The following is a 12,898-nucleotide window of genomic DNA, read 5'->3' as shown; positions in this document are numbered from 1 at the left end:
CAAAGCATCGTAGCTTTATGAAAAGTCAATGTGACGAAAATGATAATGATGAGGAATACAATCATCCGAAGAATATTTTAGAGTCAATTATTATTTTGTGGTTGTTGACATGACAGTAATTCATTAAAAAAAAAAATTTAGCAGTTGAATTCAATGTTTTTTAAGAATTCAAATTAGGTCCAAATTATAAGGTTGTCCATAGGCCACCAAAATCATAAAAACGGACATTTAACCGGCAAACTCAATTTACAAGTGGGAGTGCATTTTGGTCATTTTAAGAAACAACAAGGAAATTGAAAAAAAAAAAATCTCAACAACGTTTCCTTGTCGGAGTTGTTTATCTCTTGATCGAAAAAGGCTTATCTTGAGACGATTTATTGCTTTGGAAAAGCAAAAAACTTAAATATTTGAAACTTTTTTCATGCCTTCACAACTGGTCTTCACACCTCAAATTTCTCAAAACTCCAATTTTTTATATTATAAATAGTATTTTACTACTCCCCCTCCCAATGAGACTTAGTTTGATTATTGCACGTATGGTCAATGCACAATTTTAATCATTAATATTTTTAATTGTCTAAAAAATTATAAAAATTTAATATTTTGAAAATACTCATTAAAACAAATTAAACAAGATTTTATATGCTAATATTTGTATCTATATATTATTTAAAAAGGAGAATGTTAATTTGTGCCCTTAAGGCACATGTTAAGGAATCAAAAATAGAAATTATTAAATGCTAATTTGTGCATTTTGACTTTTGAAGCATTAAATTTCTTGTATCATTAAATGTTGAATTTCTATTTTGGTATATCTTAACATGTGCCATAAGGGCACATGTTAACAAGACCCATTTAAAAAATACAGTCAAAATAAGATAAATGAATTGTATATTTTAGTCAAAGTAGCTCAATAAAAGGGACAGGGAGAAGATATTTTTATAATAAATTACAAAAATAAGTGTATATTCTAGAAAACTCAAATGGTGATTTTATGAATTAAGTGTGTATATGTGTACCAACACAGTATAGCATAAATGATGGATACTTAAACTTCTTATTTGTCAAAGATTCAATTTATAACCGGTGCGTATGAAAAAATATTTGCTGAAAAAGATTAATTTATTAAATGAATTTCAGTTATATCAAAGATCAGTCTTTGTTTCCGCATCCAGAGAATATCTTGATTTATTAAAATAAAATAAGTGTATGTGTTATAAAGTTCAAATTTTGAATTTTATATAGATGTGAGGTACAATGACAAGTGCAAACACTATTTAAAAAATAAAATATAAATTATTTCTATTTAATTATATTTTTTGTGGAGTTGAAAATATTAGAAGTAATAATAAAAAAAAGGTTTAATTAATAAAATGGTCCCTTAAAGATATTTTTGGTTTCAGATTGGTCCCTTAAAGAAAAAAAGGTCCAAATAGGTCTCTTAAAGAAAAAAAAGTCTGAATAGGTCCCTTAAAGACATCTCCGTTAATCAGTTTGGTCCCTAAAAAGAGGTCTAAATAGGACCAAACTGATTAACGGATATGTCTTTAAGGGACATATTCGGACCTTTTTTTCTTTAAGGGACCTATTTAGACATTTTTTTCTTTAAGGGATCAATATGAAACCAAAAATATCTTTAAGGGACCATTTTATTAATTAAGCCTAAAAAAAACACCGTTTCTACATTTTGATTTGTAAATTGGCCTTCTGGAAGTGGCCTGATGACCCACACAAGAAAATCAACAATAGTGACTTTCCCCATAAGGGTAAGCCAACCCTTTATTAAATTAAATATTGTAAAACACAACATGTTTCCAGAAGGAACTATGTGTAACTTTGACTTTTTCCTAACCTCTTTACCACTCGGCTCTGTGTATAGAACTTTCTATTTTCTTTTGACTAAATTTCATGTATAGAACTTTCTTAAATATTATCTTTTTAATAAATTTTACTTCAAATTTATTATTTTTTTTATTTTTTGGTTACCATAATATTGGTACAAAATTTTCACCGCACTTAGCGATGACTAATCTCTATTAGAGAACCTGTGGAGCACACAACGTGGTCTTCAAACCGAATTTTTTACATACGCGTGAGTTATGAATCGAACCTTTAATCACATGTTTAACAGTATCAAAACTCTTACTTGATTATTATTATTTTGTTTAAATATCATTAATTATGATACATTACTAATAGTAATAAACACTAACAAGTCTTGTAATTAAAAATATAAATTATGTTCACATTTTTTGTTCAATTGAATATTCTTTATACATAATTGCATAGATTAATTCTCAAACTAGGTAAAACTATATATAATATCTTAGAATTGATAGTTATGTCTAACTCAACCTTACAAAATCGGCTTGTAAAGTGAGGATTGTCTCTAGTTTATAAACACTTAGTCAGACCATCCCACAACCGATATGAGACTTCTTAACACAACCCCTCGCGCCAAACGTTATGGGCTTGAGGCGCGGACATGAAAGGTGGAGGGCCCGATCAGAAACCTGATTGCAGGCGGCCCGACGAAGTGGCCCAGCGAATCGTGAATAGGCTTTGATATCATCTTAGAATTGAGTATTGAGTCTAACTCATCCTTACAAAACTGGTTTTGTAAGGATGATTTAGACTCAATACTCAATTCTAATTAAGATGATATTAGAGCATAGAAAAATATCAAAGAAAACAATTACCTTCATTCATGACTTAGACACAACTCTCAATTCTAAGATAATATAGATGACAAAACTATTCCTCAATTTTTTTAACATAACTATATTTCTAAAATTAAATTCAAACTATATAACTACCTGATTAAGTTGAAAGATACTTTTACTATAGTGTTGTTTGATTTATTTCGACATCTTTAAAGATTGTTGAAGAATGAAGATATATAAACAAGACAACTAACTGGACAAGTTTTTTTTTTTGTTACACTAGACAAGAAAATTTTAATTGTTATTTTACTTTAATTTCGTACTTCCTTTTTATATTTCTCTAAAAGCTTGACTGTTTTTTTGACAAAGGTCAAAAAAAAAAAACTTGACAGTTTTAAATTGTTGAAATTCCATATTTCACGCCTTAAAGAACAACAGAACAACAAAGCGGTGTGAATGTCATGACGGGTTGTGCCATTGGGACCATTGATTTTGTCGTTCGCTTTTCTTTCTACTTTTTGGGTTAGTTCTACTTAAACAAGGACTAATCAACTCTTTGCTTACTCTATTTTCAATTTTTGGCTATTAATTATCATATGTTGAACTTAATCAGATAATGATCAGCTAATATATGTACTTAGGGCATATGTTAGTCTGTTACTGTATCAAGATATAAATTTTATATTAAAAATTGTGCATATTTAAACTAATTTATAAATATGAAATAACGTAACAATATATTTTAGTTATTTTTTTTTTCAATTTCCAATTAAAATATTAAAACATTAACATTTGGATCAACATATTCCTTAGACCCCTTAATCAACATCCCACCTTTAAATTTATTATTCCTTCCTGTGCTTTTTATAAGGAACATTTTGAGAAATTTTTTTAATCTTTTTTATAAGAAATTTTGACCAATTTTCAAATGTTTTAAATGTTTAATTTCACTTATGTCCATCTTTATTATAAAAGAGAATATTAAAAATAAGTAAGTTAGATGAATTAAGAGTAATTAAATAAGGGTATACATGAGATATATTTAAATTTATAAGAGTATTAAATGAAAATAACTATGTAAAATGTACTTCCTTAGTATGTGTAATTATTTCAAAGTGTTTCTTATAAAAAGGACCGGAGAGAATATTGTGTTTTTTTTTTTTACGCATATTATTGTGATATTTGAACATTAAAATAGTGACAATATCGTTTTTGATTTATTTCTATATCTTACTATTTTATTTTGGACATTAAAATATTGATGTATAAATTAGTGGATGGTGAGGAAATAGGAATAAAGAAGTAGATAATGGTCGGCGCTGTTTTCCCAACGAAAATGACATTGACGGTTGACCTACAACATTTTGCAACAGACAGAAGTGCCACATTATGTATACCCAAAAAAAAATAAGCCCCCCCCCACATAGATGATTTCTGAGTCACTATATTCGTTTTCCACTATTATCATGATGACTCAAATATTAACATAATGATGTGAATCAAGAATCATTTTCTATAAGTATGTTTCACTAAATCACTCTCACTCACCAACAAAGAAAATTTTCAGCTATCTTACCAACTCAACTCATGCATAATGTGAGTGCATACAGAGGCACAGACGCATAATGTTGAGAAATGAGAAGTGGAAGCAAAATACTATCTAATGTTACATACATGCATATTACTCATAAAATTAAAAATATAGAGGCATAGTATCTAAATGTGTTTTCTTTTCTACTTTATAACATTTCATTAATCTGAATGTGTTCAATACAAATTGATACAAGATTTGGAAACTTGTCGTAGATGTGACCATCTGAGTTTATTAAATTATAGACAAATACTCAAATTTCTCTTTTGTTATTAATTGTACGTATAGATACCGTAAAATAAAAATTATGGGGTGTATTGGATTGAGATTTTATGAAACAATTTTGGCAAAAAAAAGTCTTGATGATTTTATGAGATTTTGTTGGACTATATTGATTTTGTGAGATTTTAAAGACTTTTTTACAATCAAGATTTTTAACACATGATTTGAATGAATTTTGAGAGATTTTTCTCAAAAGACTTTTTTACAATTAAGATTTCACAACACTTTATATATTAGGAAACTTTTGTATATTAGGAAAATTTTAAAAGAATCAATAAATTTTAATAAAAGAAAATTATATTTTTTTGGGAATCCAATTTTTTTTTTTTAAAAAAACCTTACGTTTTTTTCACGTATATGTTTATTATTTTTTTTGGGTACATTTTTATGTATAGGTTTCTAATCACCAATAAAAAGGTTACCACCACCACCATTGATGGGAAATAGGAGCAGATGAATGTGACGAAAAAAATTTGTTTGTCGTTGTAATTAATCAAAACTTTTTTTTTTTGAAGAAGCTAAAATGAGATATATTAACAAACAGCATTCTCAGCACAAGACGTGCCAAAGAATTAATCAAAACTTTGTAAAAAAGATGTAGAATTTGTTAAAATATTTTTTGCAAAAATACATATTTGATAGGTAAAGAAGAAGAAGAAGAAGAAGAAGAAGAAGAAGAAGAAGAAGAAGAAGAAGAAGAAGAAAACCGGTATAATGATGATGATGAAAGTAAAAACTCTTGATGAGTTTGAAAAATTCTCAAGGCTTTAATTTGGTGAGATTGTTGAAAAAGTGAACAAAGAAAAGAAGAAAAAACCGGATGCAGTGATGATGAACTGCGAAAGTAATTTGGTGAGATTGTTGAAAAAGTCTGTCAAGTGTATTTTCAACTAAAAAGTCTGTCAAAATTCATTCCAAATAAGAATCCATCAAAATTGGTAGACTTTTGAATACCAATAGACATTTTAAAAGTATGAACAAATCTCAATTGAATACCAACGAATTTTGTTGCCCTGAAAAAAAATCTTATTTGTCTTGATTGAATACCACAAGATTATTTAACTTTTTTAAAAGTCTTGATTGAATACCTCAAGATTTTTTTTGTATAAAAAAGTCTTTTAAAATCTCATGAAATCTTAATCCAATACACCTCCTAATTGTACGTATAGATCAAACTGACTAATAAATCACAAGGTTATATCAGTAAATTACTCATTAATTCTACTATATCTATCCATTTCAATTCGCATTGATATTATTTTTTTGCTAATTAATTATTATGTCATTGATCTATTGTTCCTTATATTGATATTCATGACCTTCAGCTCTTGGTTAGGGACGTGCTTTCCTCAGGCAACCCCCACACCCAAATCCTCTATACTCAACTCCCCCCAATGATTTTTGACACCATCAACAACAGTCACATGAAGTTCAATGCTTCCATTGAAGACACTTTCATTTGGACCAACAACAAAAATGGCTCTTACACTACCAAAAGCGGTTATGACTGGCTTCTCTCACTACGAGACCCAGGAATAACCTCTAACCCCTTGCATTCCTGGACTTGGATCTGGAAGCTCCATCTTACAACTCTGTGCCCACTCTCTCCTTGCTTAACCACCGCAAGATGAACCTCTCTGCTTCTTGTGTTCGATGTGACCTCCAAGATGAAACATTCCTTCATTGCATCCGAGACTGTGTCTGGTTGTCTTGGAGACACCGCAATTTGATGAGCCTCAATAACGAAACTTGGTCCTTAAGCCGACTCTCCTTTAACATCAGGTCTATGGTTGAAACTTTCAAGAATTGCTTCACTATTAGTTCTAATGGTGGTTCAGTTGATAGATTTATCAAGTGGAATAACAACAATTTCTCTTGTACCATTCTTAATGTTGACGGAAGCTGTCTCGGTTCCCCTGCTCGATCAGGTTTTGGTGGAATCATTAGAAACACTTTTGGTCATTATTTGGCAGGGTTTTCTGGTTACATTCAAGGGTCTTCTGATATCTTGTATTCTGAACTTAATGCTGTCTACAAGGGCCTCTTGTTGGCCATAAACATGGGCATTGACGAACTTGTCTGCTATTCAGATTCTTTACACTGTATTAACCTCATAAAAGGTCCCCAAGTTAAGTTTCATATGCATGCAGTTTTGATCCAGGACATAAAGGATTTGATTTCCCAAAGTAATGTTTCCCTTTGTCACACTCTTAAAGAAGGTAATCAATGCGCAGACTTCTTCGCAAAATTAGGAACCTCCTCGGATGCTGATTTCACTAGCCATGACTAGTCTTTCTATTTTGTCTTTTTTTTTTCTTTTCCCTTATACTCTTTAGCTTTTTTTACCAAAAAAAAAAAACTACAAAACCCTATTTGTTAGATTTATTCTTTACAATGGTTTGAAACCTTGGGATAAATTGTGTTTTTCAACAATTATTGACATAGTAAATTTTTGTTAGCTAATGATGGTACCTGTTATGACTATTTTGACTCGTAGTCATAATAAAATGTGACATGTTTGTGTGAAAATAAAGTTAGATTTGAATCCCGACATTAATACTAGACCGAGTCAATCGCACTATAATAGTAGTTGAGACATGAGAGTGTAAAATGTAGTGTACCGTGTACGTTAAGTCATGAGCGGGACCCCAAGTACCGACAATAGTAAGTAAGCTATACGGAGATAAAATCTATCACGAATAGGTAGCGGATAACTTAATAAATATACACGGATAAATAAATAGATATTTCAACTATCTGTTACTTAATAAATTTTGATACGGATTTAATGGTATTCACTCCGCATATATCCGTATTAATTAATAAATAAAAAATTACTTACATATCCTTAGTTATAATATAAAAGAGACTTATATTCCGTATAACTTTGTGATGAACTTTATTTTAGTTAGAAATTGTTCTGGACTGGGCCAAGGGCTGGCCCAATCCCTTCTGCCCGACATTTGGGGCACAGCCCAATAAGGGGAGATTTCCCCGACACGTCAGCCAATGACGTGTCCTGCTCGACATTATGGGTAAGCAGCACGTTTAGCACGTGCTCCTTTATCCAGCCACAGCTGTCACGGAGCCTATCCCTTACCCGCGAATAGCGGAACGGCTCCAACCAAGATAGAGGCAAATAACGGCCTTCCCCTACGATACAGGGACTATCTTGGCAGTTGAGTCTATTGGGCCGGTTATCCCGGCCCAATAGACCAACCTTTGGCCCAGCGCTGGGGGCACTATATAAGCTCTCCTAGACAGGAGAGCCAGGTATTCTGAATCATTATTCAATACACTTTCTCTCTCTTCTTTAGTATCTCTCTGTTCACTTTGCTGACTTAGGCATCGGAGCACCTGCAGGTACAAACCCCCCCTTCGGTGTGGACGCTCGCTCAACGGACCGGCCATCAATCTATTCTGATCACCAGGTACGATCAGTGGCGCCGTCTGTGGGGACTGAGTTCTTCCCCATTCTTTAACCTTTCCTCAAAGAAACAAAGATAAAAAACCAAACCTCTCAAGAAACTTCATCATGGCCAGTTCTTCGCAGCCACTCAACACCGATACCGGCAACGATAACGTGCTCAACGTTCCATCCTCACCGCCGCCGCAGCATAACACCGTGCTATCCCCGGTGCGTGACAATACCACCGCGTCTCACGGTCCAGAAACCGACTCCCGCGACGGACGGGAGGCCTCACTCTCTTCCGATGAAGAAGACGTCGAGATCCTAACCGATCGTCGGATGGGCAAACGCCCGCAATTGAAGCAAGAAGCTCCGGCAAACAACGCCGAACAGCCCGCCGTCTTGGCCAACTCTGAGGTCGCAGCCTTGATCGCTGCCCTCAAACAAACAACAGAGGCCATGCAGGCTCAAAATCGTCGACTGGACGAGCAGAGCGAAAGAATCGCCGCGCTGGAGAAAAGCCGGCGTCGCAGAAAGACCAACTCTCCCCCGCGGAGACACCAGGCTACTCCTTCCCCTCCCCGACCGGCGGCCGTCAAACATCGACGCCCCGACTTAGAGAGGGTCGAAGTTACTCCTCGGAAGAGGGACCGTACTCCTCCACATCGCGAGGGTAGGCTCTCCCCGGGCAAGAAAGGAAAACACGAGGCCCCGCGCCGCCATTCACCTCAAGGGTTGACGAACATGGCCAAGCATGGCGCGTCGGGCAGCTATCGTCCACGCAAATCTCGCAGTCCAACGCCCATGCCCGGCGATTATTCTCCCCGGTCTTCCGAGGACCATTCTCCCAACGGGAGCGACGAGGGCGATCCCCGATGCCCTCTTTCCAGAGACATCTTAAAGAAACATATTCCAAAGGGTTTCGAGAGACCTCCTACGCTCCCCGCGTATGATGGTTTGACCGACCCCGACGATCACATAGCCAATGTCAACGCGAACCTGGATTTCAGGAACATTAGCGGTGCCATTAGGTGCAGACTGTTCCCAACCACGCTGAGGAAGGGAGCAATGGCATGGTACCAAAGCCTGCCCCCTCAATCCATCCATTCATGGAGGGATCTTACTGAACAGTTTTCCAGACACTTCACTGCTTCCCGCAAGCATCCAAAGACTGTGCACGCCTTGGAGGCCATATACCAAGCCGAGGAAGAAACTCTCCGCAATTTCGTCGAGAGGTTCAATAAAGAGGCCGTGCAGGTCGAGACGACCGACGACATGAAGAAATACTTGCTGCAGAGGGGCCTTCGCCCGGGCAGCGATTTTGCTAAAGCTGTGGGCATAGAAAAACCACCCACCTGGGACGACCTCCTCCTAAAAGCTCAAAAGTACATCGACTACGAGGAGGTCCAGGCAGCTGATGTCGCTCGCCTTGCCCGACCTGGGAGCAGCCACCCTGCCCGCGAGTCCACCCACAGGAACGATGACAGGGGAAGCGACCGGGGACATGATAGAGGCGGCGATCGGGGCGGCGAGAGGGGCAGAGACAGAAGGAGGGGCGACAGGCGTGAATCTCGTGGCCCTCCAAGCACATTCGCCACATACACCCCCCTCGTCAAGTCACGGGGAGAAATCTTTGCTGAAGTTCACATCTCTGAGTTTAACAGAGCGAATGTAAAACAGCCTAAGCCGACTCCCCTGAAGCCCGGCCAAGACAAGAATAGGTATTGCAGATACCACAAGAGTTATGGTCACAGGACCGACGATTGCATCCAACTGAAGGATGCTATCGAAATATTAATAAGAAACGGACAGTTACGAGAGTTCGTGAAAAGAAACAATGACCCTCGACCAGAGGCCGCGGAGACTCGCGCCGTCGAAGAGGTAGTTCCCCCACCAGTCGGGCAGAGTGGCACCAAGCAGATTGCCATGAGCGTCTCCCGGCCAGAAGACTTTGCTATCCCCAGCGGTTTTGGGGACACCCATACTAGTCCTACGCTTACCACGGGGGACTACTTCACAGACTCACTCGTCATATCCGGCGGTCACATGGACAAGCACACCGTCGGATCAATAAAAAGAAAATTCGAGGATCTCATAAATACGTCCTCGAATATGAACGCCACGCTGGACAAGGCGAAGGGGCGATCAATGCCTTTAGCCTTCTATCGAGAAGAGCTGCCCGGTGGGACAGCCAATTTCCAAATTCCTCTCCTCGTCCGGGCAGACATGGCCAACATGGACGTTCGTCGGGTCCTCATCGATCCGGGGAGCTCCTGCGACATCATGTACTCCAGTTTGTTCAGGACCTTACAGCTGGACGAGACACATCTCACCCCGTACTTGGGCTCAGATCTCACAGGATTCAATGGAGCAACTACTAGGCCTTGGGGTTATGTCGACCTGATCGTCACCTTTGGCTCCGAAGAGACCGCTAAGTCGATCAGGGTGAAATTCTTGGTCGTGGACTGCCCTTGCCTCTACCAGTGCATCATCGGCAGGACGGCCATAGCAGACCTGGTTGCTGTCCCCTCCACTGCCCACTTGAAGATGAAGTATTATACTCACAAAGGGCAGGTTGCTACTCTACACGGGGACATTGAAGCTGCAAGAAGGTGCTTTGACGCAGCCTCCAAAGGCAACAACTTCATCGGCAAAGCTCCTGAGCCGAAAAAGCAAAAACCCTCCTCGGAAGCGCCATCAAAGCCTTCCCCGGAAGCACCATCAAGTCTGCCAGCCCCAAATGTGAGCTCTGTTGACCTCGACAGCCGCACCTCCAAGAAAGAGCATAAGGAGGAGAAAAAGTTAAAGAAGGAGGAGAAGGAGGACGACGAGGCGAGCAAAGAACATTATCGCCCCATTCCAGATGGAGATTTCGAGATAGTCCAGTTTGGCGAAGATCCAGAAAAAGGAGTCAAGATTGGGACAGGGCTCCCCGAGTTGGCGAGGAAGCAGCTGAAAGCCTGCCTTAGAGAAAATGCTGACTTGTTCGCATGGCACGCTGCCGACATGCCCGGGCTGGATCCAAACATCGCTTGTCATCAACTTACTGTCGACCCACTTGCTAGTGCTGTAGTGCAACGTAGGCGTAGGCAGTCTCCCGAAAAAGCGGAGGCTGCTGAAAAAGCTGTAAAAGACCTCCTAGAGGCAAATTTTATTTCTGAAGCTAGATACACTACCTGGCTGTCAAACGTTGTACTAGTTAAAAAATCTAATGGAAAATGGCGCATGTGTGTTGACTATACCGATCTCAATAGGGCTTGCCCTAAAGATTCCTATCCTTTACCTTGCATTGATAAATTAGTCGATAATTCTTCTGGCTTTAAATTATTGTCTTTTATGGATGCATATTCAGGATACAACCAAATCCCAATGGCTGTGGCCGACAGGGGAAAAACAGCTTTCATGACCGAGTCGGGCAACTATTACTACAACGTAATGCCCTTCGGTCTAAAAAACGCTGGTGCTACATACCAGCGGATGATGAACAAAGTATTCCGGGCAGAAATAGGCGACATGCTCGAAGTCTACATGGACGACATGATCGTAAAATCCCACGAGGAAATCGACCATACCGCCCACCTACGTAAGGTCTTCGAGCAGGCCAGAAAACACAACATGCGATTCAACCCAGAAAAGTGCACCTTCGGGGTACGAGCAGGAAAGTTCCTCGGATTCTACCTAACAGAACGAGGAATCGAAGCCAACCCCGACAAATGTCGTGCATTTACGGAGCTCCCAACTCCGAGCAACAAAAAATCCATACAAACCTTGAACGGAATGCTGACCTCATTGTCTCGCTTCGTAGCAAAATCTGCTCAACACGCATTACCACTTTTCAAATTACTAAGGAAAGAAGCTGTGTTCGAATGGACGGACGAGTGCGAGCAGGCCCTCCAACATCTTAAGAAGGCCCTGTCCGAACCCCCAGTCCTCTCGCGCCCGGATGTCGAGGAAGTATTATACATCTACCTCTCCGTCGCATCCGAGGCCGTCAGCGCAGCCCTTGTCCGCGAAACAACGGAAGGACAAAAACCAGTGTACTTCACGAGCAAGGCTCTACAGGGGCCCGAACTCAGATATACACAAATCGAAAAGGTGGCCCTCGCCTTGATCAACGCAGCAAGAAGACTACGTCACTACTTCCTAGCACACACAATCATAGTACGAACCGACCAACCCATCAAATCATTGCTTGGTCGACCAGACATGGCGGGCAGGATGCTCAAATGGTCCCTCGAGCTTTCCGAATTCGACATTCGTTACGAAAGCAGGAAAGCGCTAAAATCACAAGTCCTAGCAGACTTTGTGGCCGAAATGACGAGTCCAGCCTCCTCGACAAGCGAGGCAGACAAATGGACAATATTCGTCGACGGGGCGTCAAGCTCCACGGGAGCAGGAGCAGGAATTATCCTGGAAAACGAAAATGGGATCATCATCGAAGTGTCCCTAGCACTATCCTTCCCGACATCAAATAACCAAGCAGAATACGAAGCCTTCCTAGCAGGGCTACGGTTGGCCGAGGACATGGAGGCAAAAGAAGTAAAAATTTTCACAGACTCACAACTTGTTGCCTCACAAGTATTGGGAGAATATCAAGCCAAAAATGATAATCTCTCTGAATATCTAGCATTAGTGAAGGAAAAAATCACTAAGTTCGAATCCGTGGAGGTGCAACACGTTCCGCGCGAGCACAACAAACGGGCAGATATCCTGTCCAAACTGGCGAGCACAAAAAAGAAAGGCGGAAACAAATCCGTCATTCAGGAAGTACTCCCCCGACCAAGCATCGAGAAGGCGAGCAACGTCCTCGACATAAATGTCATTGGCGACCAAAACTGCTGGATGACCCCCGTATACAATTTCCTCGCGAATGGAACCCTCCCTGACGATCAGAAAGAGGCAGCAATAATTAGACGTCGAGCATGCGCATATGTCGTCCTCGACGGAAAGTTA

General features: G+C 39.3%; 2 protein-coding genes across 2 annotated transcripts; both read left to right on the top strand.

Annotated features, from left to right (window-relative positions):
• The first annotated feature begins 6,163 nt into the window (after positions 1-6,163).
• On the top strand, positions 6,164-6,826 carry LOC123904347. The gene has a single exon (XM_045954025.1). It carries the CDS (start codon positions 6,164-6,166, stop codon positions 6,824-6,826), a length of 663 nt encoding a protein of 220 aa, XP_045809981.1.
• Positions 6,827-8,689: 1,863 nt separating this feature from the next.
• On the top strand, positions 8,690-12,395 carry LOC123904346. The gene is made up of 3 exons (XM_045954024.1): positions 8,690-10,078; positions 10,259-10,687; positions 12,273-12,395. Exons 1-3 carry the CDS (start codon positions 8,690-8,692, stop codon positions 12,393-12,395), a joined length of 1,941 nt encoding a protein of 646 aa, XP_045809980.1.
• Positions 12,396-12,898: the final 503 nt, after the last annotated feature.

Source organism: Trifolium pratense, linkage group LG2 (genome assembly GCF_020283565.1).
Source record: "Trifolium pratense cultivar HEN17-A07 linkage group LG2, ARS_RC_1.1, whole genome shotgun sequence".
Lineage (NCBI taxonomy): Eukaryota > Viridiplantae > Streptophyta > Magnoliopsida > Fabales > Fabaceae > Trifolium > Trifolium pratense.
The sequence above is the reverse complement of the archived record's forward strand: the minus strand, read 5'-3'. Positions and strand labels throughout refer to the sequence as shown.

What these genes read in the sequence shown, in the direction of transcription:
- LOC123904347 (XM_045954025.1), top strand. Translation starts at nt 6,164, where the DNA reads ATGAACCTCTCTGCTTCTTGTGTTCGATGTGACCTCCAAGATGAAACA.
- LOC123904346 (XM_045954024.1), top strand. Translation starts at nt 8,690, where the DNA reads ATGGCCAAGCATGGCGCGTCGGGCAGCTATCGTCCACGCAAATCTCGC. An exon ending in TGAACGCCACGCTGGACAAG is followed by an intron (nt 10,079 to 10,258) that starts GCGAAGGGGCGA and finishes AGGACCTTACAG; the next exon opens with CTGGACGAGACACATCTCAC. An exon ending in CAAGTCTGCCAGCCCCAAAT is followed by an intron (nt 10,688 to 12,272) that starts GTGAGCTCTGTT and finishes TGACGAGTCCAG; the next exon opens with CCTCCTCGACAAGCGAGGCA.